The sequence below is a fragment of the Tinamus guttatus genome, unplaced genomic scaffold, assembly GCF_059628265.1.
Source record: "Tinamus guttatus ecotype Peru unplaced genomic scaffold, ASM5962826v1 Tinamus_guttatus_pri_ptg000004l, whole genome shotgun sequence".
NCBI classification, from domain to species: Eukaryota; Metazoa; Chordata; class Aves; order Tinamiformes; family Tinamidae; genus Tinamus; species Tinamus guttatus.
The window spans coordinates 69,288-96,499 of NW_028288538.1; the positions used below are offsets into that span (position 1 = coordinate 69,288).

At 42.1% G+C, this 27,212-nt stretch overlaps 3 protein-coding genes across 5 annotated transcripts in view; 1 reads left to right on the forward strand and 2 right to left on the reverse strand.

The window, feature by feature from the left end:
- IQGAP1 (IQ motif containing GTPase activating protein 1) overlaps nucleotides 1-5,952 on the reverse strand; it is a 55,871-nt gene extending 49,919 nt beyond the window's left edge. The window contains exons 1-2 of the mRNA XM_088529506.1: nucleotides 5,796-5,952; nucleotides 4,039-4,138 (exon numbers count right to left, since the gene is read on the reverse strand). Of these exons, the coding sequence (XP_088385632.1) occupies nucleotides 4,039-4,138; nucleotides 5,796-5,850 (155 nt within the window). The 5' untranslated portion in view covers nucleotides 5,851-5,952. The remainder of the gene's footprint in view (nucleotides 1-4,038; nucleotides 4,139-5,795) is intronic.
- A 6,289-nt stretch (nucleotides 5,953-12,241) lies between these two features.
- On the forward strand, nucleotides 12,242-25,227 carry TUBGCP4 (tubulin gamma complex component 4). 2 transcript variants are annotated; one of them, XM_088529618.1, is made up of 18 exons: nucleotides 12,242-12,321; nucleotides 12,416-12,544; nucleotides 13,033-13,155; nucleotides 13,590-13,643; nucleotides 14,120-14,176; nucleotides 14,743-14,822; nucleotides 15,516-15,717; nucleotides 17,314-17,479; nucleotides 18,485-18,609; nucleotides 19,279-19,329; nucleotides 19,715-19,820; nucleotides 20,176-20,283; nucleotides 20,512-20,650; nucleotides 22,124-22,301; nucleotides 22,806-22,940; nucleotides 24,115-24,231; nucleotides 24,742-24,881; nucleotides 25,194-25,227. In XM_088529618.1, exons 1-18 carry the CDS (start codon nucleotides 12,244-12,246, stop codon nucleotides 25,204-25,206), a joined length of 2,001 nt encoding a protein of 666 aa, XP_088385744.1. In that variant the 5' UTR covers nucleotides 12,242-12,243; the 3' UTR covers nucleotides 25,207-25,227. The 2 variants fall into 2 exon arrangements, with proteins under 2 accessions (XP_088385744.1, XP_088385793.1); XM_088529667.1 differs by lacking the exon at nucleotides 25,194-25,227 and having other exon boundaries at nucleotides 24,742-24,885.
- Nucleotides 25,228-25,929: 702 nt separating this feature from the next.
- Nucleotides 25,930-27,212, reverse strand: part of TP53BP1 (tumor protein p53 binding protein 1) — a 31,680-nt gene continuing 30,397 nt past the window's right edge. For both annotated transcript variants that reach the window (XM_088529752.1, XM_010226063.2), the window contains 2 exons: nucleotides 26,870-27,015; nucleotides 25,930-26,259 (listed from right to left, as the gene is read on the reverse strand). In XM_088529752.1, coding sequence (XP_088385878.1) covers nucleotides 26,072-26,259; nucleotides 26,870-27,015 — 334 coding nt within the window. In that variant the 3' untranslated portion in view covers nucleotides 25,930-26,071. The remainder of the gene's footprint in view (nucleotides 26,260-26,869; nucleotides 27,016-27,212) is intronic.

Below are 27,212 nucleotides of genomic sequence, written 5' to 3' on the forward strand. Positions count from 1 at the left end.
GAGGATATTTAATCAGTCTTTATCGGCAATAATACCAGTAATAATATAAATAGAATATTTCTGACAGCAGGAGTTTAGCAGCTGAAGGAAAAAAAAAATCTTACTGGAAAAAACAAATATGAACCTTTAACCCATTAGACCAATCCATTAGCTGACTTATCCCTACTTGAAGTCTTAAAAAACAAACAAACAAACAAACAAAAAAAACCCCACACACAACACCAGATACCTTCAAAGTATAATGTCAAAAGTCAACTTTACCATGTAACTTTTGCATGGGGGTTTTATCTGGTCTGGATTCTAAAAGAAAAATGATGACAAAATCTTTAGGATCTATTTTAGACTTAAAGCATATGGGAAATAAACATACCACTTACTAGTCTCTATAAAGGCTGTTTTAAAAGTCACTGATGATGCACAATGTGTTTTTTGTTTTATTTTGGTGTTGTTTCGTTGTACAAGAAAAGAGCGTAGGGGGCAAAGAAAGTAATTTCTGTCCTCTCCTTCCAGTAGCTTGGAGGGTGGGTAATAATAACCATTTTATGCACTAGAGTACAAGCAAAATAATGAATACCTGAACTATCAAAGCTGAAACAGAAAACACTACAGCTTGGTCTTACAGAGTAAATTTGTGAGTTTCAGTTCCTGAATATCTGCATTTTAATCTACATGGAACTGTTACATAAACTTATATGTCACTGTACTGAAGAGAGACCAAAAAAGAAGTGTTTTTTCTGTGGCAAGTATTTTTTCCAAAGGATTTCTGACCTGCAGTTATATGATCTTCCACAAGCAGTAAGATTGTCACAGTATCTAGTACATACAAGTGTTTTAGCAGGAAACCTGACAAAAATCTTGGGGTTTTACTTCAGCCTGAGTGGAATGTGCAGTATTCAGAAAGTCTGCGTGACATAGTTTGTCATTGTTTTATCACTGAAAGGATGCTTAGCAGTGTTCGCTGGCTTTTTTTTTTCCCCTATATTCTGTTCGTCTACTAAATTATGATCACTGAAACTCAGTTTGACAGAGGCTTCTGCTTTCTTCCCCTAGCAGATTTAACGGAATTTACAAGATTTTTGCCAGGTCTCCTGCTAAAACAGGATAAGAGGATAAGAATAAAAGCTGCCTCCCCTTCTCTAACTCCCCACAAGATTTGCTCACTCTACATTTTCATAATATATCAACAGTTTTCTCCAGTTCTGTCCACTATCCTGCACTAAGACTTTTCAAGAATTTCAAGCATCACCATCTTTTGCTTGACAAGGCTCCTATAGAATGCACACTCACAAAAGCAGTGGGGGACAGCCCAAACGCCGCAGGGTATTCTCATTATCCACAAAGGCATTTTCCGTTCAAAGGTACTAAAGGTTCTAAAAAGCAAAGGGTTACTGAGTAACCTGGTATTTTTCCACAATTATTCAGGTACCCTGTCTGGAAATCTCTGACTAAACCAAAGACCTTATTTACAATCTGGCGCTAAAGTTTCCCTTTTCCTTTGCAAGTAAGCAGGAGGTTCTTGTTTTTATAGTTCCACTGTGAACACAGCCAAAAATTGGTAAAAATTACCTTAGCTGCTCTTACTGGTGGAGATTCTATCACATTCACTAGCTATATCACAAGCATTAGTCTGGAGGAGCTTTCAGGACAACCATTTGTTCTGTTGTCAAAGTTAATTGCTTAGGTCACTTAGCAGCAGAACAGGCTTAACTGATTGGAAGCCATATAGCATTACCACAGTCACCCTCTCATCTCCTAACTACATTTGCTTTCCTGCAAATCACAGAATCACAGAATGGCTGAGGTTGGAAGGGACCTCTAGAGATCATGAGGGTTATAAAAACCACTCCACAGTATATTAGTCAAGAACTGTTACACTTGGAATATCATATGGAACGCAACAAGAGAACAGGCCCACAACAACCTTCAGAAATCAAAATACAGTCATCCAAATCTGGTATTTCACTGCTGTCCTCCATCAGCCACTTTCCACCCACCTCTCAGAAAAATATGGCTTTGAATGCACATGCCTCACCATCCAAATAATGACTCCCTGCCAGTTGTAGAATATCATCAATGAAATAGTACAGGAACTGTTGAGACACATCTCAATTCTAATCAGAAGCTGGCAAGAAGCTCCACATAATGAGGCAAGAGCTAAATAATGGCTACTTCAACCTACAACTGATGACAATAAAATAGTAATTCCTAATATTCATGGATCACAAAATATTCACATGAGATTTGTACTGTACCTAATAAAAGCAAAAAAAATGAATAAAACAGTAGCTATCCCAATTCATAAAAGATAAAACAGAAGTATAAGAAAATAAGGAAAATATTTTGATTAGGGAAAGAGGAACTCTGCTCACATTATAAAAAAAATGCTGTCATGTCAGTAGTGACTTTTGATCCATCTATCTCACCTAGAGGCAACATTTGTGCTGGGAATTATATATGCAGTTTGTCTTTTCACTCAGACAGTAGCTCCTGGATTTTCCTAACTTGGATTGTACATGAAAACATCAGGACTCTCTCTGTGCAAAAATATCTACAGACATACGTCTCTCTTGGCTCTGTGACTGCTAAAACCCTATCATGTGTTACTAGGAAATAAACCAAAAGATCTCTAGAAAGGAGGTTTAAATTTTAACTATGACATAGGCAAACCAGACAGACATTACTCAGCTCCAGAATTCAAATAAATAAATAAATAAATAAATAAATAAATAAATAAAGTGACACAGGGTTCACCAGATATCTTGCTCTGCTTTCGGGTCTTCCTTTTCTCCTTACAGAAATAACTCTCAAACTAAAATCTCTCTTGCTCTGCAAAGGTAAGGAACTGACCTATGCATACGCGTAGCCCTGAGGCACAGTAAAATGCTACAGTATCTAGTTCACACATTATATTTCAATTACATACATTACTTGTGGGGAAAAAAAAAAAGTCAAATACAGAGAATTCCAGAACAACAGCATAAACAAAAGCAACTAAAATGGAACTCTAAGAGGTCAATACTTTTGAATAAAACCTCCCCAACAATGCAGTGAAAAGCCCTTTACTACCTATATTTATAGTAAAATAAATAAAAAGCCAAAAAGAAAATTATCAAATTATCCAAAAGCTGCTTAGTTAGGAAAAAATAAAGAAAAAAAGAAAAAAAAAAGAGGGGGAAAAAAGATGGAAAAAAAAGAAAAAAAAGAGGGGGAGAAAAAAGGGGGGGGAGCGAAAAAGAAGAAAAAAAAAGGGGGGGGGGACTTGCTGCTGCTTTAGACAGGTTTTCCCAAGTTCTTCCTCAAATCTGGACATGGAATTTCCGAGTACAAATGCTGCAGAAAGCATTTACTCTGCAGTCAATAACTGAGAGAGTCCACAAGAGATGCCTTTGTGTCCCCTCTAACACAAATGGAGAGATGTAAAAACAATCCAGAAATAATGACCTTATCTACTCAACAAGACCCACAGGAAAATACCAGAGAACTGAGTTTTGGGGTTTTTTTTTTAATAAGTCTAAGAGAAAAGAACAAAATACACTGAAACAATTCAGACTTTTAAAAGGCTGCAGTTAAGAGAATAACATGCTTTCCCAGGCTATTGGTAAGTAATGCAGTAACACTGCAGCAAGACATACACAAGTTGGATACCAGAGGGGCTCCTTTCCGTGTCAGGAATACTGAAGCAAATAATGAAGCACTGGAGCAATTGCTCTAGTGGAGCAATACTGAAGAGGTAGCTATGGAGCCCCTGCCTCTCTCTCTCTCTGTGTCTGTCTCTCTTTCTCACACACACAGACAGTTAAGAACATGATATATATACACATCAGGTATACAAGATAGGCAAAGTTGCCTCTATCAGGCAGAAAAACAAACTAGAGAGATAGCAAGGGAGCTGCTAAAGACCCCTACGGATTTTTTTTTTTAACCTAAATAGCTGCTCAGAAACACATTCAAGAAACAAACTACATAGAAATTATTCCACTTACCAATTATCACAACTCCTTTTAATATACCAACAATATCAAGCTCACATATCCTTACCTCTTAGCTTCCTCCAGATGACAAAGATATTCGTAAGCCACATTCTGGCGTCGTCTTTCATCCATTTCCTCTGCTGTTAACCTCTCATTATCCAAGACAGCTGCAAACAGTCAAACAGATTCTCAGATTCTTGAGGATTCAATGCAGCTGAACAGACCACTCCAAAGTCAGATCCAACCTTTCCCACAACGGCTACCTTTTACTTGATTCAGAAAATGAAGAACCAAATAGACCCGTTCTTTACAAAACACAGAATGGAAAGCAAAGCTGAGGCTATCCTATTTCCTTACCCTTCCTCCCTTGTCGCATTAATTTGTTTCCATTCTTCTTTATTTCTCCATTTGCTTCTGAACCAAATGTTTCTGTATTCCAGTTTCCTATAACAGTTTTTTATTTTCTTCTAGCTTTGCCCTTCTCTTCCTAAATGCATTAGTGATTATGTTCTCTCTATCTACCTTCTGATTTTGGTAATCAAAAATTAAAAATTAAAAAAAAATCATCAGACCATAAAATCCTTTTCATGTAGTTATACTCCAGCCCTAAAAGGATGGAAGGGCTATTCATAATCCTCATCTGGAGAGGAGCTGTTCAGACGCAGAGCCTGTGCATCATCTTTACATCAGCCTGAAGACCTAAAGAGGAGTGTACGCTTAAGTCTTTCAGGCTGCATTCAAAGCCTCAGTGATGCAGCCTCTCCTTTCCACTCTTACAGCTAATTACCTCATCTGTGCTCTTACAAGGAGAGAAAAATAATTCTCTAGGTTTCAGTGAGTAGTCTGAAAAATAGGAAATGTTTCATACCATTATTAACTGAAGTTTAGCTTACACCTAAAATGCCTTCAGCAAATAGGTATACTGACAAGCTATCAACTGGAATATTGGGTATCAAAAAAGATTTTGCTTCAAAATGCCACGGATCTCCTGGAGAACTAATTAGGAGGACCTCGGAAGCTTATTACTTCAACCGTTCTGAAAGTTACTAGAGCTGAAACTGTGACTAACAACATGGTAACGTCTGCCAGCAAGGAAAGTTTCTCTCCCCGCTCAAAACCTCCTTCTTACTTCAAGCCACCGGCCCCGAGCACCCAGCACTTCCTGCGCCGCGGCCACCACGCAGCCCTGCTGCGGCGACGAGGCACCGCAGCAGCCCTGTATGTCCTCCACCCTCGCTTATTTGTGACCTGGCACCACAGCACAAACTCAAACGAAGATCCGAAACCTCAAACAGGACCGTAAACTACAGCCTCCCTCAAATACGAGCGTTTCTGAGGGAGGATTTGTCCCATCGCCACGGCTCCAGCGCACTGCGCCCAGCACTGCGGCTGCCCTTGCCCAACGGCAGCCAGGGCGGAGGAAAGGCGAGGCCCGCCCCGCCTTGCCCCACCGCCCAGATCTCCGCCGCGCCCCCGCCCCGCCCTGCCGCGCTCCCGTCGCGGCGGACATCTTGGGCGCGGCGCGGCCCGAAGAGACGGCAGCGTGAGGGTGGTGACGGCGGCACCGCAGCGGCCCGCCCTGCCGCCTGCTCTGGCGCTCTTCTCCATCGCCGGCGCCCCGGGCCGGCCGAGCTCCGCGCGGATGCCGGGAGGGGCCGACCGCGCCCGCAGTTCTGACAGAGACGGAGCCGCGCCGCGTCCTGGCCTCTGCTCTCAGCACCGACCCTGAGCAAAGACGAGCAGCGCGGCCGGCGAGGCGTCACCGGGCAGGATGCTCCTTGGAGCCACCCGGCTCTTTGGCCGCGGCTTCCCCTCGATACTCACAGCCGTAGTGGGGCCGCGATATGGTCAGTCCGTCCACCTCCTCCGCCGCCGCCATGGCGCTGCGCTGAGCCGAGCCGCTGAGCTGGGTGCGGCGGTTCCTCTTCCTGCTGCACCGGGTGGGGCGAAGGAGGAGCCGTCACTCCGCGCTCGCTCCCTGTTGCCCGGCCCAGCCCCGGTCGCGCCCTGGCGCCGCGGGGGCGAGGCCCTGCTATACCCGGCCGCACTGCGCCGCCGCCGCTCGGTCTTGAGGCGCCGCTGGGCAGCTTCTCCCGCCTGCTGCGACCCAGCCCGGCGGCGCCGGCCACGCTCGGCACCCGCTTTCCCCAGCCCGTGAGGACGCGGGGCGCGCGCGGAGCGTTGCCGCCCGCTCCCCGCGGCCCTTCCCCACACGGGGCACGCCGCCCGACCCGTACCCTGGTGCTGTTGCCCCCTCTCCCCAGCGTTTCCTCACAGGGTGCCTCCACCCGCTCTCCTCGGCAGGTTGTCTCCCGAAACGCCGCTCAGCTCTCCCTTTCACCCCCCGGTTCTTGTTCCCGCTGAACTCGCTCAGGAGTCAGAATGTGGAAGGTGCCGCTAATGTCCATTTCGATTTGTCCCTTGGATTTTGAGGCCAGGGCATAAGCTCATTAATTAAGGAGAAAGCAATTAGGGATGCCAGCAACAGCCTGGGCGATATTGGGAAGACCTCGCAAGCATTGGGGGAAGGCATCCCCCTCCCTTCCGCACCAGCGTCCGCAGTGCTGAGAGCCATGCGGGGCCGTTGCACTCAGGGCACAAGGCAGCAGTGCAGCTCGCCTAGCCCAGGGCTGAGGAAACAGCTGAGGGACTGGAGCATGACAGACAAGGACAGGCCGAAAAAGGTAGGACTGGCCAGCCTCAGAAGAGGTGGCAGGACGGTAGTGGTGAAAGGATCTTATCAATGACTATAAATACCTAATGGTAGGGAAGATGGAGCTAAATAACTTCTCAGTGCTGTCCTGTGAATAGACAAGAAGCAAAGCACACAAACTGAACTACAGGAAATTCCATTTAAATATAAGAGGAAGCTTTCACTTACTGTGAAGGTGGTTCAATTGGAACAAGTTGTCCAGCCAGGTTATGGAGTCTCCATCCTTGGAGATATTCAAAACCTACCTGGACGTGGTCCTAGGTGACAAGTTCTACTTGATCCTGCGTTGCATGGGATGATACCAGAGATCAATTCCAACCGTAATTTTCGTTATTTAGCTGAAAATAAATACTGTCTGTAGCGGGCTATCTCTAAAAAAAAAAAAAAAAAAAAAAAAAAACACCACCCACAAGTCTTATGAACTGTATTTTATTAGGAAAAATATGCCAGCTAATATATGTATTAAATAGGAATATGTTTCCTCATTTCTCTTCCCCTGCCATATCTTCTTGACTTTGCTGCAAGCTTTCTTCATCTCATAATTCTCATAATTCCTTTTTTTTTTTTTCCCCTTGGTTGTAATTGGTCTTGTATGTATTTGCTGGAGTATGTATTCATCAGCACAGTTGCCCCATAGTGTAGAAAAGCAAAAAAGGAGACAAGACTTGTCTTAGAAAGTTTATGCTCTGTGTTAGGAAAAAAGTGTGCTCTAGGATACTAAGTGGAATTGTTAATCATTACTGGATTTTGGAGCCTTGTGGCAGGCCTTCTTTATGCAAGAGCATTCCTACAATTTTAAAGCTGATTAGCTTTAAAATGGAAGGTATGCCAGAGTAAAGTTAGAAAAGAAAAGGAGACAGCTGTGTACAGGACCTGTATGGGGCGGTAGGAATGGCAAGGACACATTTGCCAATCCTCTTGCTGGCAGGAGCTGCTCTGCAGTGCAGGGAGGTAAGAAGCAGGAGGAAGCACTTCCTATCCTCCTAAGCCAGATCCAGTGTGTTGATTGTCCATATAGCTGCTATAGTGACTGACAAATAGCTCACATAGACAGAAAAGGATATCACAATATTAAGTAATTTGTCTATAAAACAATAGATGAAAACTAATGTTAATGAAACATAGCGAACATCACAAAGCAATACTAACTATACATATAAAACAACAGGTTCTAATTTACCCATTACAGCTCAGGTAGTAGATTCTGGAGCTCAGTGCTTAGGAATGCTCTAAAGCCAAAGATACTTTTGGAAACTATTAATAGTATTATCTTGCAGCTAAGATGGTCTAAGGATATTCATGAGGTGATATGACTTGCTTGACTGGTTATATAAGTTGGTCTCAAAAGACAGTCATTATCCCCACAAGCCTTGCTCAATAGTATTAGGAAAGTAGTAAAAAGAAAGAAACTGAATGAAGCCAGTGCATCTTGAATTCAGATTGAGATACTTATCTTGAATACAGATGTGCCCACGGTTTGGATTATACCTCACTTTTGGTCATCCCTTCTTAAAAAAATGATACAATTGAACAGAAATTGGTATAGAGGAGGGCGACAATGATGTTAAGAACTACAGAAGGCTTTTAATGTCTTTAAATTAGTTTTTACAAAACATAACACTAAAGTGTAGAAATTTATATGACATTATTTTGAAGACCAGAAGAATATACACACTAAATGATTTGGTCTAGATAAAAGCTCAGGAAGATCACACATCACTGAATGTCAGCATAAGAAGCGTTCTCTTTTCATGCACTCCTTACTTCTACTCCCTTTCTGACTGTATTACCAAATTATCAATTTCAGACACAGGGTTAAAGAGGTTTGTGATTTGATTCAGTGAGACTTTGCTTTTATGTTTTTGTGGGTTTTTGTTGTTGTTGTTTGTTTAGTGATGTTGAGGAAAATCATTTTTTCTCATTATGTCAAAAGAGACAATAATCAATGTAATTAAATGCTTATAATGACAGTAATAAATGCCAAAAAATTCATAAGGCCATAGCATCCCTCAACTTAGTCAAAATGTTTGTTAGCAGTTATAATTATAAATATTATTATTTATATTACTTCATAAGTGGCCACTCTGCAGTTGTACAATGAGAAGACATTTTAAACAATTATAAAGAGACTATGGAGTACAGAACTGGTTTTGCTCCCTTAAAATTCCAGAACAATTTTTGCACAGCCCCATAATCCTTCTGAATAGAAAGAAAGAAAGAAAGAAAGAAAGAAAGAAAGAAAGAAAGAAAGAAAGAAAGAAAGAAAGAAAGAAAGAAAGAAAGAAAGAAAGAAAGAAAGAAAGAAAGAAAGAAAGAAAGAAAGAAAGAAAGAAAGATAAACTTGGTCTTTTCTATAGGATTCACTCTGATAAGACTAAACCATGATCATCACGCATTTGCAGTTTAAAGGTTTCTGGCTGAACCTCTTCATGGTTCCTGTACCAGCCTCGCCAATCACTGTCTCTAAGATTTCTGGTCTTTGTTACTGCCTCTGCTAACTGCTGTTTGTTAGAATTTGTGTATTTGGGCATTTAATTTCTTACCTCTCCCTTTTCTTGCCTTTTTCTCCTTTTTCTCCTCGTGTTGAATAGCTGTTACCCAGATTGTCTTACACAAAGCACTGCAGAGGTACCTATTTTTCTCCAATCTCACAGTTTTAATTAGCAATTCTGTACAGACTTTAAGTATTTTTATTTGGCTTTATCTGCCCAATCATGAGGCTTCCTTGAGGAAACAAGAGCTACAAAACTCAATCCTTTATTTAAACCACTATTATTTGTTCATTGGCAAGTATTTATTGGCTCTTACCTTTATCAAGAAAGTCATGCAGTCACTTCAAAATAGCCCAGCTGCAGGCTAGCCACTGAAACAGTGTAATTCTCTCATCTCTTCTATCTTCCTCCAAACATTATACAAGTACCCTGCCTGCCTTTCAAAAATAAATAAATAAATAATAAATAAATCATGTGGTCTTTTGGTCCAAAAAATTTTTTGAATAATAGCATATTCAAACAACCTTCCATTGGAGAACTTTTCATGTGCATCCTCATTTCTGCCAAAGCAGAAGCTGAAGGTGTAGTAGGAGCTGTTCTAGATCCCATTTAGCACCAAGCAGTTCAAGCTGTCACTTATTCCATGATACACACGGCCATCAGAAAGCTGAAGTAACAGATGTCTCTGGCGGCTCTACAATATCCTTCATTTTAATGACTCATCCATAACAGCCATTCCTTAACACTGCTCTTTCCACTTCGTGGGCAGTTGAAACCTTTCCCATTGGACTTCATTTATCCAAGACAGGTTTATTTGCGTTTGTAACAGGTTTACATTCTTATTCATTTTTGTTGTCTTCTCTAATCACCCAGTTCGGCTACATGTTCTGTGATAATGCCCAGACTGACGTGTAGAAATCCAAATGCAGTTGCCTCCACTGAAAATATTTTTTGACTCCTACCCTCATGTATTCAATGGCACTGTTCTGTGTATGGTGACATGTTAGGCCATGCCTTGCCAGAAGTCAAAGTTAGCTTTGAGTCTCCCAGGATCAGATCAGAAACACAGTGTCCAAATGAGACAAGTTGCTGATCTGGTCTGAAGATGCAGCACAGTTTCAAATCAAAGCTCTTCCATCACTGTAGCAGGGAACTTTGCAAGAGGCTGGGAAAACTGAAGAGGATATAGCTGCACTTGGAAGAGAATATGGCCAGCCCCCTGCCACTTGCCCCTGCAGTGCCAGACTGGCCAGGTAAGGCAGTGAAGTCTGGATCACCATATGGAATCTCCTGTACCTCCTTTGCTTCCAAGCTTGCTTTTGGATCCTGGCCTCATGTCACATGCCCCAGCAGCCACCTGGGGCACAGCCCTGCCTGCACACTGTCTGCAGAACTCCCCAGGCTGGAAGTGGCATGACAGTGGAAGTGGAAGTGGAGCCTGGAAGTGGCATGACAGAAAAACTCGGATGTAAGCACTGCCCACAGTCACAGCATGGAGCTGGGATGCAGCCAGAAGCTTCTGGGATGGCAGAGGAGCCCTTGCTCTTTAGAGGCAAGCGAGCAACCCGCACACTCAGCTTCCGTCATGAAACACCCTTTCTCCCTGTAGCAGTGCAAGATTGACAAGCCTTTTTTGTACTGGAAAATACTTCATAGAATGATTAAGGTTGAAATGGACCTTTGGAGATCACCTAGTCCACCCCTCCCTGCACTGTCTGAATCGGAAAGGTGTATACTTGCCTCCAAGCACCAGGCACACTTTCTTTCTCTTTCAGATAAGTTTAAAAAAAGCAACCCCCATTCTATGCCTGTTTATGTGCTTTGTAATGCTGCTTTTGCTTCCTCTGTATTTGTTCTCATGTAGCACTATCTATAAAGACACTTGATTAAAACCTTGAGCAGACCACAGTATTTAGCTGCAAATAGGGTTAAAAAAAAAAAAGTGTACAAGTGGACTGGAGATTACAGATTGTAAAGACAAAAGGGACAATGAGGCATCTAGTCTGACCTGTTCTGCAGCACCAACCTCAGTACCTTACCAATACTGTGCATCAAACCCATAACCTTTGTCATCCAAAAGAATTCCAGTGATAAAAAGAAAGCTTCTGTATCTATTCGAATTGCTTTAATGGTTACCTAAAATCTTGTCTCTAGTATAGTCACTTCCAATAGCTCACTAACCTCATGGCACAAATATTAGTGGCTTTTTTACACCTTTTCTAAAGAAAAGTTTGTTCTGCTCTGATGAATTTTATTCCATTTACTCTTCCCAGTGCTCACAGAAGGCTCTTAAATAAAGATAGGCATAGCAATGTCTATGCTGACACGTCAGAGAGTATTACAGAAATTAAGAGACACACTTTAAGTGGTGAGTTACACACTAGGAACTTATTCCTCCCACAGGAGCTTTTGCTACCTAAGTTTCAGACCTTACCATGACAAATAAATGAACCGATTATGTTTAAAAAGTGAGAGTTAACAAACAGCTGTTCTAAGCAATAAAAACATACTTAACAGTTTTTCCCTAGCAATGAGAGAAAAAATGTGCAAAAGATACAGACCAAAATAAGAAAATAAATAAAAAAAGTTTAAGAAGAGTTTATTGGACAACTCCACAATTCTGAAAGAGGGCAGTTGCATTTAAGAGATTACCTGGCTTAAGAAACAAAATGAAAGAAAGCAATACATAATAAATAAAGTGAAGAGAGGTAACTATGAATGGAAAATGATATTGATAAAGAAAATTATGATTAAAAAAGGCCCGAAGGCTCTAATAAAAATGGATGCAGAATACTAAAAATAAAGACAAGAATCGAGCTGGAGAGATGAGTTTTTCCACTACCTGGGGAGCGGCCTTCGGTCAGCCGCGCCGCCACGCGCGTCCCTCCACCGCCCTCCCGCGGAGCCAACAGGCCCGGCTGCTCCCAGCGGCGACGCGAGGAGCCTCGGCCCGCCCGCCCGCAGCGGCGCAGGCGCTCGGGGCCCTTCGCAACGGTCCTGCGCAGCCGCAGCCTTCCCGGCGGCCCCCGCGCGGCTGCCGGCGGCCCTGGTGGCGGCGCGCGCCACGATGATGCACGAGCTGCTGCTGGCGCTGAGCGGGTACCCGGGAGCCGCCTTCACCTGGAGCAAGCGCGGCGGCCTCCAGGTGCGGCCTCGCCCGCTCGCCCCCCTGCCCCGCCGGCCCCGCCCCGCTCCGCCGGCCCCGTCCTCACGTCTCTGCCGCGCCCCGTCTGCCGCAGGTGTCCCAGGAGCTGCCCTTCCTGCACCCCAGCGAGACCAGCGTCCTGAGCAGGCTCTGCCGCCTCGGCACCGACTACATCCGCTTCGCCGAGTTCGTGGAGCAGTACACGGGGCACGTGCAGCAGCAGGTGGGGTCTGGCGCAGGGCCCAGCTCGGGGACGCGGGAGGCCCCGGGGCAGCAAGTACTGAAGGCTGCGCTGGGCTCGGCCCTTGGACGCCGGCTGTAGTAACTCATGCTCCTTGTGGGGCAGCTGGGGTTCACAAGCTGCGCGGGGAGCTCAGCCCTCAAGCACGGAGAGCCCTTGCCATGGTCTGAGGAGCTTTGTGACCCAGAAGGCACACCTAGTCACAAAGAAGCACCAGTGGCTTCCTGTGCTTGCATGCTATTTGTGGCCCCTGCATGTGCCCCATGACGGGCAAAATACAAGTTTGTTCAAGTAACTGTATTTGTGAAATACTTTTTTTTTTCTCTCCTGGGTGCTTTCCAGTAGGTTAAGGTGAACTTCAGGATGCTTTAGCCATCAACTGCTGGTGTATTGCACTGCCCAGCAAAACAGGAAGGGTTCCTTTACATCAGCTCCTGAGTATTGATCTAGATTTTGTTGTTTGGTTTCAGGACCACCATCTATCTCAGCAAAGCCAGGGTGGATTACATGGGATTTATTTGCGAGCTTTCTGCACAGGTCTTGATTCAGTTCTGCAGCCATATCGACAGGCACTGCTTGATCTTGAGCAAGAGGTAAAGAGAGACTTGAAACAAGACACTTTGCTGTTGCTGGCAGAGTGCAGAAACTTGTCATTTCCTTTCCTCTTCAGGGACAGCTTCCAAATTATTTCTGTAAGGGATCATTGTAAATGACCTTTCAGCCTAAGCAGTAAGTTCCCTCTATATTCAATGCAGCAGATATCCCATCTGCCTCAGAACCCAGTGCCATTTTGCACTATTGAGACTTCTCTTTTCATCAGTGACAATACTGAGTAAAACACCTGCTGTTGCATCTTGGGTACTGTCACTGTCCAATAGTTTTGTCATAAGCTCCAGGCTACAATGAGATATGACCCCAAAATCCATTAAAAGCTGTGATAATTAAAGGTAGAGGCTGTAGAGCCAAACCTGCTCTTTTACTTACTGTATGCTTATGTTAGCTTTTATTAATTGCTTTGTTCTTACAGTTGCTGGCTGACCCTCATCTTTCCATCTCACATATAAATTATTCATTGGATCAGGTATGCTATGGTGGTTAACAGGTAGTGTTCTTTGGTTGCTTTTATTCTCTGATCCATGATTTACTTTTTGAGTCTCTTGAGAAAATGGATGGGGTAAGACAGGGGCAGTCTTTGTTTGTTTGTTCGCTTTGTTTTGTTTGAACTCCTCTGAAACCTTCATCATGCTCAGAGGATTGCTTGTGCTTTGATAGAAAGCTTGGGTCCCCCACCTTTGACTCTTGCACGTTTCTCTCTACTTTGATTTAGTACTTTTACATAGCCTGTACTTAGTAACTTCATACATCTCGGTCCAGGGGAGCAGGAGGGAGGGCATTCTTTCCGGAGATCTCCAAGCCACTGATGAATAATAGTTACTGTTTGTGAGGAGGTGTAATGATGGATTGATTAATCGATTGTACTCATCTGACCCAAGCATAGTTTATATATTCCTCTTGCATAGCAAGCTAATTCAACATTTTGCTCCTTTTTTTCTGTAGTTCCAGTTACTCTTCCCCTCTGTGATGATTGTGGTGGAACAGATCAAGACTCAGAAGGTAAAGGGAAATTGCAGCTGGTTTCTCTTAACAAGATTCCTCTTTATCTGATGAAGTATTTTCTGTCCTCACCCCAGAATTAAATGTTAAGGCTTCAATAAGTACGCTGTTTCAAGTACTATTATAAATATTGAATAACTTTATTTCACAAATCCAATTACACCCATGGATTTTTTGTTTTCATTCATTGTTAATATGATCTTTGATTTGCCTTTTATATTTGCAATACATTTCATTAGTTACCATATGTTGCTGGTTGGAATTTTTCTTTTTACTCTGATTTCTCTCATGCTTTCTTGAAATAAAAAAAGGCAGAAGCTAATGTTTTCAGAATCCAGAGATAATTCCTATTTGCTAAGGAAGATTTTTGAGAGAAGCTTGGGTATAGAACTGCACACAGGCATTTTTCTTCACTGCATAGAGTATGTTTCATCTCCCTTTCTGTGGGTGTGTACAGCTTGCAAAGGCATTTCTTATTAGCTAAAAGGGTAGTATTTCAGAAAAAAAGAATCAGTATCAGTCCAAACGATAGATCTACTTTAGCCACTTTTTTTTTTTTAATGCAGATTCATGGATGTCAGATACTGGAGACTGTCCACAAGCACAGCTGTGGGGGGTTGCCTCCTGTTCGCAGTGCTCTTGAAAAGTATGTAGATGCAGTAATAATATTTCCTTCTTATGTAGCAAGTAGAGTTAACATCAAAGTGTTTTATCTTACTTATGAAAGCAAGTAGTGCCTTTGAGTAGGATTGTCATGCAGGGAAAACTACTCATTTTTATTTTCTACATAGTATAGAGGTGGCAGCGCAAGCTTTATCCATACATACATAGGACTGTGAAGGTCTTAGTAGACTTGTGAAGCATCTCCTAGGGCTGAGTAAAGTTCAGAGCCCATAAAATCATTATGGTTTTCTCTTGTTGAGCTCCACCTGAGAGTTCAGGATATGTCAGATCTAGTGTTTCCTGATTCCTCAGAAAGATAAATTTGATTGGATGAATGTTAAGAAGTTTGTATGTCCTTGGGGAGAAGGACTACTGGATTTTAAATAGTAATTTATGGTCAAGCTGAAATGATAATTAAGTACAAACAGCAGGACCGAGAAACCACTGCAAACGTATACTTCTGGTACGCTAGCAGAGCTTCCTAAAGAAGCCATCTGTTCATAGGCTGTATTAGCTTGATCTTGAAAGTGATGTGTGCTTCTTCTCTGTAAGCAAATTCCACATTGCCCATTTAGCACTCACTGCATTAGCTGTCCAACTTACTGAACTTTCCAGAATGATGTATGTTGAGGTTACTATGTGCAGATGCCCCACTCTTTGTTTCTCTTGATGTTAGGATTCTGGCTGTGTGTCATGGAGTTATGTATAAGCAGCTCTCTGCCTGGATGCTGCATGGATTGCTACTAGACCAACATGAAGAGTTCTTTATCAGACAAGGCCCATCCTCTGGGAATGTCCCTGGCCAGCCTGAAGATGATGATGACGACTTAGGAATTGGGGGATTAACAGGAAAGCAGCTACGAGAGCTGCAGGACCTGGTAAGACTGCATGTCATTGTCTGGCATCCTCTGATCCATAGCGAACTAAAGAAGAAATACTTTGACTTCTGATTCAGTGAAAGTTTTGCTAGACTGGACATTACTGAGCCCTGGCAGGGTGACATATCAATGGAATACTGCAATAGGTTGCAGCTAAGCATAAAGGACATAAGCTAAGCCATAAAGCTGCACACAGCTGGACAGTTTTGGGGCAGAAAGGCCTACTGACAGAATCTGATTAGGTGCTGATGTCAAGCAGTAGTAGCAATGGAGCAGCTTCAGGATTTTCAGTGCTATGCTCGGCCTTCTCTTGACTGTTTTTTTGCTCGTAACAGTCACTGCGGCAGTCTGCTCAATGTGGATATTCCTGGCAGCATCGACAGTTGCAGGGGAAAGGGTGTGGGGAGCTTGAGTGTTGACTTCCAATGGTATTTGGACTAGTTACCTTTCTTGCACAACCCCCGATACAGATTAGAATGTAAACAGTACTAGCAGGGCAATCTTGTTGACTTTTTCATTGGGGAAAAATGTATTATGGGAGTGAAGAGACTGCTAAGAACAGCGTGTGAAGTTAAGCAAGGGAGCAATGTGCCAGTATATTGGCCAAATGCATTAGTTCTTCATGTAGATAGTATACCATTAGAGGGTCTTGTGCAAAGCAGCTTCCTTAGTGGATAATGCTGCCAGTAGTTTTGTCACATAATAAATTAAGAAATTGTCAGCTCGATGTGTCAGAAGAGTTGGTAGAATAAACTGATAAATAAATTACTTGGGTATTTCATCACTTAAAAGTGCCAGAGGTGTTTTAAGAACAGAATTACTAAGTTGCTAATATCAATGTATAAACTTATACTCAACTCTAGTACTAAAATGAAGAATTCTGTAGGCAGAATTCTCAAAATTTGGTAGCATGGTGGTTTTGGATAATGGACCAATGAACCTAACTCTTCAATAAGAAAAGAGGATTAAATTATCAGTATTACCCCTCTGAAAGAAAATCTTGTCTCTCTATTTTGAGTTCTTTATTAATACATCAAGGAAAAAGTTATTAACTATATTTTTGGAAAACCTTTCACAGGAATTAACCAAGAAAAAGAGATACTTCCTAATTCATGTCAGGAAGCCTTTAGATCTTTAAACTAGTTGCTCACTAGCAGAGGTGTTTACATCTGGGCTGTACCTCAAGTATTTTAGCAGTGTTCAAATACGTGGAATGAAGGTGGGAGAGGATTATTTTTGGTACCGCTAATTAGCATTGTTAAAGCAGCAAAGTATAATGTGATGTAGTTGCAACAAAAGTAGCTGGTATGATACTTTCCTTTGGGAGAGCTAATTTGCTATTATTTCATAAAGGCTTAGCTTTTCTGTCTTTTCTTTCCACCCACCCCATGAAAGCACCATCTTTTTGGGGGGATTTGCTAGCATACCAAAACTGAAGGAAAAAAAAAAAAAAGGCAGACTTGAATGATGCAAATCAGGTTTGCTACCTCTGCACTTGTTTTTAATATTGCATTTGATTTTTTTTCTTTTTATATCTTTTCAGACTTTTTTTTTAACTTAAAATTTTGTGTTTCTTTTCCATGGGGTCTCTGACAGCGTTTGATTGAGGAGGAGAACATGTTAGCTCCATCTTTAAAACAGTTTTCTTTGCGAGTAGAAATGCTGCCATCGTATATTCCTGTGCGGGTTGCTGAGAAAATCCTTTTTGTGGGAGAATCTGTACAGATGTTTGAGAATCAAAATGTTAACTTGACCAGGAAAGGTAAGAAACATCTTTGTTGTGGACTGTGCTCCTTTAAGAGTGACTGACAAGTATCTTCCTAAATGCTGCATTATGAATTCTACAGCAATCACTGACAGCCAGTTGATGTTCTTCAGAACTGCAGATGACTGACAGCTCAGACCAATAGTCTCAATATTAGTTAGGTTTAGGTCTCTGACTAATCCTTATGGAGGAGCAGGATGCATAAATAATATTTTTTTTAAATACAGACTTCAAGTTTCCAGCAACAAATCACGATGCAATTTACTCTGGATAAGTAAATCTATCACATAGGTCTGTTTTCGGTTTGCATCCTTGTCCCTGAAAGGTGCAAACAGACACAGGGGCACTTCTTGCCTGGAGTCTGCATTTTGAATAGTGGTGTCGTAGGATTAAAATGCATCCATGAACACGAGCGATTCAGTGCAAGGCAGTCCCAAAGACGGCTGTGGAAGATAAATGACTGATCAGAGCCTGAAGATGGCAAAGGAAAGGTAATTTCAGCTGATGGTGCTGCATCCTTTTAAGTTTACGTATAGATATATATAATACCTATAGGTATATAATCCCCAAATTAAACCAACGGGATAAGACTGCCATAGAGTCTTTCTCTTGAGATTGTCAATGTGAAAACTACTCAAAAAACTTGCAAGACATTGCACAGAACAAATGACCAATTAAACTCTTTTCTTGCCTTTGGAGAGAGAATCAAAAAATCGGTCTTCTAAGTATTCAAGTAGCATGTAGATTTAAGGAGGAAAAAAAAAGGCCAACAACTAATTAATTGGGCAGAAAATTGTGACTACAAAGATCTAGCAACAGCTGTAGGAAAATGCTGTTATTGGTGATAATTTACTTCGTTTTGCGGTGGGAGAGCAGGAGGAGGGAAGGTGATGCTGAGATGCTGCTATATGGACAGCCTGTTTGCCCCATTGTGCTGGAAGAGGGCTGCACTTCAAATAGTATTTGTTATTCTCTATAAATGCTTCTCTCCCTGCTGCATAGGCTCCATTCTAAAAAACCAGGAGGACACTTTTGCAGCAGAGCTACATCGACTCAAGCAACAACCACTGTTTAGTTTGGTGGACTTTGAATCTGTGGTTGACTGGATACGGAGCACTGTTGCTGAGGTAAGGATCCAAAGAAGGGCAGCTGGATAGACTGAGAAGCTTCCATGTTTTGTAAATGGCCTGGAGAAGGAGGCTCTTTAGATTGAACGTGTAAAAAGGAGAGTGAAGGCTGCAAGTAGTGTTCATGTTTTACAGCTAAGAGCTTCATGGTACCTCAATTTCTAATATTGCGAGGACATAAAAAGTATCATCCATCCTCTATGGAGGAAAGAAGGGAATTAATATGTATTTGTTATATCACTTAAGAAATGTTTTATCATGCCTTTTTTTTTTTTTAACATCACAGATGCCCTCTTACTAGACAAATTCTTTGCTTTGACTTTTTTATTTGAAAAAAATCATCACTTGCACATGATGAAACAGGTAGGGAAAGACTACAGAAGTGATCAAAGTTATGGTGGAGTTGATTTCATAGGAATTTGGTATTTTTACTCGAGGGTCTTAATTGCTTATATAGATCAAGAATGTTCTAACTAATGGCATGGGCTGCCTACACACAGGACTTAGTGTGTGCCTCTTGTGCTATATATAGCACCTCTGTAGATTCTTTTCTGAATGCAGGCTGAGTATTTTAAGACAGCTACTGCTCTGTTTGAATGGGTTTAATCAAATCTGAGGACAGGTTTGTTTTACAAGTTTTTTTTTTTTTTTTTTTTTTTTCCTCCCTAGCATCTTTGGAAGTTGATGGTGGAAGAATCTGATTTACTAGGACAGCTGAAGGTAGGTAACTGCTAGCTTGCTTTCTCTAAAGAAGCTGAGAGGTTTTTTGTTTGTTTTTATGTCTTTTCCCATTAAAGTGCCTTAGGATCTGTATTTTCTTATTTTAAGTAAAAATGTTTTCATTTTCCACATCTCAAGAATGAGCATAAAGTGGGACAACTTGTAAGAGACAAAGTTGGAGGGTCTGTGTGTGGCTTTGCGATGAAGCAAGGCATAACAGACCTCTTGGGTACAGGATGAAATTCAGAGCTTTCCAGATAGGTTTTGAAGTGGCAAAAGTTGTCCAAATAATAATAAAAATAGATGCTATAAACTAGGTTGCATATAGGTGGGTTTTTTTTTTTTTTTTTGAGACGTGCTTATGTACAAAAACTTATTTCCACAGATTATTAAAGATTTTTACCTTTTGGGAAGAGGTGAGCTGTTTCAGGCCTTCATTGACACTGCACAGCACATGTTAAAAACACCACCTACAGCTGTAACTGAACACGGTGAGTATTCCTTAGTCACACACAAAATTGTCCTTACTCTGATATATGGCAGGAGGTTGGCTAACCATGTTCAGTACAGAAGAGCTCCATCTTAGGCTTTAGTTATCTTTGTTATTCTTGAAAGAGCAGCACATATAAATTAGAATCTCTCACAGCGTGGGTGAAAGCAACATCTCCCAGAAACTTTCACGTGGCAGTTTTTTCTCTATATTTGAGATAGAAATTAAATAAAAATGGTGGAAATGGCATGTCAATGTTGTCTTCAATAGCCCAACATAAAAAAGTAATGGGTGCAAAAATTATCATTACCTGCAGCATCTTGAGTATTCTGACATCTGTGCTCTCTTCTTGTCAGATGTCAATGTTGCCTTTCAGCAGTCTGCTCATAAAGTATTGTTAGATGATGACAATCTTCTGCCTCTGCTTCATCTGACTATTGAGTACCACGGAAAGGACCACAAAGGTATTTACTTGCCTTTTTTATAGTGAGGCAAGAGTGGGGGAGATGATGGCCTCATTTTAAAATCTCCTGCTCCTTTTCTAGAATGAAGAAATCTTAACTTGGTTCCCTTCATAGTCCGGTGTCTTGTTTGCTCTTCTGTCTTTGTTCTTTATTCTTTTTTTCCTTGACAGGATTGTCCTGTCTGAGAGGAAGACTTAATTCGGGATTTTTTTTTCCTGCTCCCTGCAGATACTTCTCAGACTCGTGAAGGGCCTTCCCGGGAGTTATCACCACGGGAAGCCCCTGCATCTGGATGGGCAGCTCTAGGCCTTTCTTACAAAGTTCAATGGCCACTGCACATTCTATTTACTCCTGCCGTTTTGGAGAAGTAAGTACTAGGTAGGGTCATTGTCTATCTGTCCATATGCACACAGATCTCAGACACACTTTTTTCTTACCTCTTTAAAGAGCAAGGGTAGAGCTAGAATACTTACCCTCTCAACCATAAAATTATTCTTTCCCCTTACTCATATCAAGGGTGCTTGTTGCTAATGACAGTAAGGGCTGTAAGATGCTGGCTGATCTACATTGTTTTATCAACAGTACCACTTTGACAAAACACTGTCAGCTCTTCCCTCCTCATAGTGAAATCCCCCTGAAAGCAGAAATTAATGATTCTATATTTCTATAATTTCTGCTTTCAGGGGGATTGGTTGAAAAAGGCTTTTAAGATCATCAAGTTCAACTGTAAACCCATCACCACCGTGCCTACTAAACCATGTCCCTAAGTGTCTCATCTACTCGTTTCTTGAACACTGACAGGGTCCGTGACTCCGCCATTTCCCTGGGCTGCCTGTTTCAATGCTTCACCACTCTTTCAGTGTATTATTTTTTCTTAATATCTAACCTGAACCTCTGCTGGCACAACTTGAGACCATTTCTTTTTGTCCTGTCAGTAGTTATTTTGGAGAAGAGACCAACGCCCACCTTACTACAACCTCCTTTCAGGTAAAGTGGGATAAGGTCTCCCCTGAGTCTCCTAAATAATTCCAGCTCACTCAGTGGTTTCTCATAAGGCCTGTGCTCCATACCCTTTCTCAGCTTTGCAGCCCTTCTTGGACATGTTCCAGCACCTCAGTGTCTTTCTTGTAGTGAGGGGCCCAAAACTGAACATAGTATTTGAGGGGCGGCCTCACCAGCTACGCTGTTCCTGATACCAGCCAGGAGGCTGCTGGCCCTCTTGGCCGCCTGGGCACACTGCTGGCTCACACAGAGGCAGCTCTCTGCCAGCGCCCTCAGATCCTTTTCTGCCACGCAGCTCTCCAGCCATGCTGCCCTAAGCCTGTAGCTCTGCATGGGGCTGTGACTGAAGTGCAGGACCCAGCCCTTGGCCTTGTTGAACCTCATACAGTTGCCCTCAGCCCATCGATCCAGCCTGCCCAGATAGCTCTGTAGCGCCTTCCTACCCTCAAGCAACTCTTCCTCCCCGGCTTGGCATCATCTGCAAGCTTGCTGAGGGTGCAGTCAATCCCCTCATACAGGTTACCAAAAAATGATATTAAATAGGACTCGCTGCAACACTGACCCCTGGGGAGCACCATTTGTGACCAGATGCCAGCCGGATTTAACTCCGTTCCCCACCACCTTCTGGGCCTGACCATCCAGCCAGTTTTTAACTTAGGGAAGAGTAGACTTGTCTAGGCCATGAGCTGCCAGCTTCTCCAGGAATCATTTACTCGGGGCTTTCACCTGGCCTGCCCTGGCTGTTGGCCAGTAGCCACCTCCTGTTTCTTTTTCTAATCTCACATTATTATTATTCTGTACCCAAGGAAAATATGCATCCTCAATTTTTTGACTGTAGATACAATGTTGTGTTCAAGTACCTGCTGAGTGTGCGTCGGGTTCAAGCTGAGCTACAACACTGCTGGGCACTCCAGATGCAGCGCAAGCACTTGAAATCTAACAGAACAGATGCTATTAAGTGGCGTCTGAGGGATCACATGGCTTTCCTTGTGGACAATCTTCAGTATTATCTGCAGGTCAGGATTACACACAAATGTAAACAACTGCAACAGTCAATCAGGCTGGTAGAAATTCATGGCAGGAGCATTTAGGATAGAGAACTCAGAACATGTGTCTGTAACTCTTCCCAGAGTCAGTAATACCATTATAAAGCCTTTAGACTTGTGAGGCAGAGTTTTGAGTGCTGTTGGAACTGAAGGAGTTCTGGCTCTCTAGTGCTACTAAGCATTCATGAGAAGCCACAGTGATCCCTGAAGTAGCATCATTCTGTCTTCCTCCCCTGTCCCTTAAAGTGCGTTCCAATTTTTGTGTAGTAGAAAGTTATTTTCTAGGAAATGCAAGAAGCTGTATCTCACCACCTGAAGTTAAAAGCAGGTTTTTCAAATGTAACCATGAGCTACTAGCAGCATTATTTTGGGAGAATGACAAAGCAATTTCTAACATGAAATGTCTAGAAGGGCTGAACTATTTCTGTCCTTTAAAAAGAGTATACTAATAAGATTTGTTTACATACTCCTCAGGTGGATGTACTGGAATCTCAGTTCTCACAGCTTCTGCAGCAGATAAACTCCACCCGAGATTTTGAAAGCATACGTTTGGCTCATGATCATTTCTTAAGCAATCTGTTGGCTCAGTCTTTCATCCTCCTAAAACCTGTAAGTCAGTCTTGTTTTCACACTTCCAGAAGTTTTCCAACTGCCCTGAGCTTATATGCAGCTTTGGGACAGATACAATAAACCACCTCTTCTGAAACAGATCATCTTTGTCAGTGCATAGGCTATAATTCCAGGAATGAAATGGAGTATAAATACAGCAGATCAGTTACCTTGCCTCGGGTAAGAGGGATGCTGCATTCTTGACAGTTTTTAAATCAAGTTTATCCTACCTGTCAATTATTTGTGTTGATTAAAAGATGGGTGACTGTTTTTCTCCCAGGCAATTTATATACTAACTAGCAAAAAGTTGGGTACTGTATTTCACTCAGAAATATGTTGGGTTAGTAAGAATTCCCTCTTGTATATTTTGAGGATAAGAATAGTTGAGATACTTCAGGGGTGCTTTAATAGTGTTGTTTTAATCAAAAGTATGTTAAATGATAGCTGTTAACTTTATTAAACATGTAGTCTCAAAAAAATTTAGCAAGAAGGTTGGTATGGAATCATGATCAGTGATACTGGGGGTCTTTTACATTCCGTTATTTTGTTCAGTCCATGAAGGTGTAGCATAAATGTGGCAAAGTACTAGCGTTACAGCTGGAACCTTCCATGCGTTCCACTGTCTGTGTCTACAAGGTATTTGAGCAGCGTTGGTAGCACTCCTGAGCACAAATTGATCGACTGGTCTCCCAAAACCACAAGTTTTGTGAGCAGAGCAACTGAAACCTTGAACCTTATCTCTGCAACTGTAGCCAGCTCTTTGGATATAGGAAAGCCAGTTCTCAAAGTCTCTGCCTGTGTAGACAATTCGTCAGCTTGTGCTACTTGCTGTTTCAGTTTTTCCTACTTTTCTGTGTGAGAGAGAAATGCTGTAGGATCTGGCCATTTAGTTATTGCTCCTTTTTTATGAAACTTGCAGAATATTAATCTCTCTAAAGCTTCTACTCCCCTTCAAAAAAGTTGGAGGTGGGGGGGCACGATTATGCAGAACGCAACACAAGTGTTAAAAGGTCTGTCTTCCTAGAAAACTCTACCAAGAATGCTACAGATGCTCCACCATCTTCCTCAGGGTTGGAAAACATGACAGTAGCAACATCTTGATTATGAATGCTGCAACTTCTCTAATACTAGAAAAACTCTATTTGTTAACTACTACCTTTTTTTTTTAATGCAGGTTTTCCACTGCTTAAATGAAATTCTGGATCTCTGTCATAGCTTTTGTTCTCTGGTCAGTCAAAATCTGGGTCCATTAGATGAGCGTGGCGCTGCACAACTCAGTATTTTGGTCAAGGTGAATGTGTGAATGGACCTTTTCTCCCCCTATGCAAGTAACTGCCTAAGTTATCTTGGTTTTAATAGCTGTAGAGGAGGAGTGAATTTAATCTCACATAAGACCTTCTGTATGAGTGCTTGTAATGATTTTAATTATTCTGCAAATCCTGGGTAAAAATTCTACCTCCACAGAGGGGAGCAATGGGATGAGATGCACAGAAATGATCCAATTGGAATAACAAAGGTTGTAGAGGCAGACATAAGTTTCCCAGTATCATCACAATTGGAAAAGACCTTTAAGATCATCAAGCCCACCTGCAAACCCATCGCCACCCTGCCTACTAAACCATGTCCCTAAGTTTGTGCTTCTAGTTGTCCTTTCCCATAACCTAACAAACTAATTACTAGGGATGACAGTTTACCTTATAGAGCATCACCTTTTTTGCAGTAGTTTTCTTCAGGAATGTTTAGACAGGAACCAATGAAAGTTTCCTGAGAGAGCCTAGAGCTGACTTCCTCTGCTTTGTAGGGATTCAGTTGCCAGTCATCACTTCTCTTCAAGATTCTCTCGAGTGTTCGCAACCATCAGATAAACTCTGACTTAGCTCAACTGCTGCTACGTTTGGATTATAACAAATACTATACCCAGGCTGGAGGAACTTTGGGCAGGTAGGAATATCTTCAGAGTTGCTTGTGGCAGTTAGTTGAAACAAGAAATTATCGAAGTGAAGCTTTTTTTGTTTTGTGTAAGCCAGAATTGATTATTAGAATGCTAATACTGTGACAAAATGCTAATACTGTGACAGAAGAGTAACAAAACCACCACGACTTATTTTTTAGTTTTCATATATTTTCTCCTCTTCAAGCTTGCTTTGGCATCAAGTAGAGCTACCTTCTAGTTAACAGTGGCTGAAAAAGCTGATGAGTGCTGGTAAAGCAAGTGCCTCAACATATAGTTAATACTGTATTCTTCTCTTGCAGTTTTGGGGTTTGAGCAGTAAGACCTTCTCTTTGTGTTGTGATGGATCATGCTGCAGCTAGTAAACACTGGTTTACATGAGACTGCCTAATAATTTGCAGAAAGCTACTACCTTTCTTCTGAACAACTACGAACACGCTTTCTACGGCACTATATATACTTCTAAATATTTCTTGGGAGCAGTAAATAACTCCTTAAAGTGAAAAAACATAAGAATGATGATGTCTTGGCTGTCCTCCTGGGCTATAACCCCTCTGGAAGTTGGAATACAGAATAAATGGTCTATTTTTGACTATGGTTTAAGTTCTGTCTGTATTTAAAAGTTTTGCTTATCCAATAAACTGATTTGCAGTTACCTATATTATTCAGATTTGTCTGCTACTCAAATCTCCTTACAGATATACGAAACACACAACTGAGTCTCTAAGAGCTGCAAGATAAAACAATTTGGGGAGTTACTAAACATACCATTCTTTCAACAAGAAAAGAGAACTGCTGCTGCAGCCCTGCCCTTGTATACTCTTCTGCATACAGCCTGTCAGGTGAGACCATCTCTCCTTCTGTTCCTAGTTGCCTTTGTGTTGACATCTACCTTTGTAGAAAACAGAAGAGTGTTAGTGTTATTTAGCCCACAGAAATGTAGGCATTTCTTTCCCTCTGCTGCCTTCTCTGGCGAAGGCTCTAGGATAAAGTTCACGTAAGTCAGGAGTCTCAGCAGTTACCACAAGATTACCACAAGAGATTTAACATTTATTACATCATAAAAGTCCAGCAAATAAAACTATATACAGTAATCCATGCACATTGTTCAATTACACACACATTTAAAACCTGATTAAAACAGTCTGCACAACAGAGGGTGGGCAGGGCAAAGGCTTGTTTAGTGGGGGACATAATCGTGTTTGTATTTTGGATGCTTGCTGTAGCCTACTCTCTCCCCAGCAATAAGGCTCTGGATCACCCACTCTTGCGACACAACAGGCAGCCGTAATGCTTCTGCACACTTCAAGAGACCAGCTGGGCAGGAAAAATCAGTCACCACCACGTCATAAACACCCAAAGCAATATCTGCACAGGAGGAAAGACAGGGATGTATCAGATTTGAAAGAGAAAAGGTGCAGATATCAGTGTGGTTTCACTACTCTCTTCCATCTCCTCTCATTCCTAGTCAGAGAATTCTTGTACAGGCATGCTCTACAACAAGACTGCACCTTTTAAGTAAAGGATTCACTCTAGTCAAGATAGAAATTAACTAACAGAAACCCAGTAGCCAACATTATGGGCAAAAGATAAGAAGCCTGACTAGCCTGTGACTACCAGGGCCTCCATCCCATAGCAGGAGGAAAGAGACAGCTGAGTGTGCACCTGGGAGTTCAGGGGACAAGTAAGAGAAAACTTAGTGCCCCGCAGAAGGCCTGGGAGCAACTCAGGACTAAGTTTTCTCCTGTTTAATATAGGCTGGAGGCCAACTGCCCACATCCTACATTTCCAGGTAAACATATGCCGTAGTAAAGAAGCATCTCCTAGATCACATTCTAGCAGAAAACCAGTATCTACCAGTGCCCCATACTTTGCGTTCCTTTATTCTTGGGGACATCCTTATAATGCATCCTATCAGAGATGAGAGGATTCCCACCCACTAAGCACAAGAGACTAAAGGAGGCTGGTCAATGAGTACCTTTGTTATGAGTGTTTGAGTAATGCTGTTTAACAGATGCTGCTCCCCCTGTCATGAGGATTTCAGACCACAGATCCAGGAAGTTCTCCTGCTGGTCTGACACCAGGAGAACCTTCAAGTTATGGAATGGATTTTCTCGTGGGTGCCTGGAAAAAAAAAAAAAAAAAGATGAAGACTGCTAGGAACCTTGGATAGGAAACTGGAGGCAGCATTACTTTGGAGACCCTGATCTGATCACTTGACTGACTCTCATGTGGTTTCTTGAATATTGTGCAGTGAATTGTCCTCTTACCCATCCTCTGAAATTCCTGGAGCAACTATCCTCTGTTTCTAGAAAGGAAAA

Bases quoted from the DNA above. Each gene is read 5' to 3' on its own strand.
- TUBGCP4 (XM_088529618.1), top strand. From the start codon at position 12,244: ATGATGCACGAGCTGCTGCTGGCGCTGAGCGGGTACCCGGGAGCCGCC. The intron at 14,823-15,515 runs GTATGTAGATGC...TCTTGATGTTAG, and splicing joins GTTCGCAGTGCTCTTGAAAA to GATTCTGGCTGTGTGTCATG. The intron at 22,941-24,114 runs GTAAGTCAGTCT...TTTTTAATGCAG, and splicing joins CTTTCATCCTCCTAAAACCT to GTTTTCCACTGCTTAAATGA.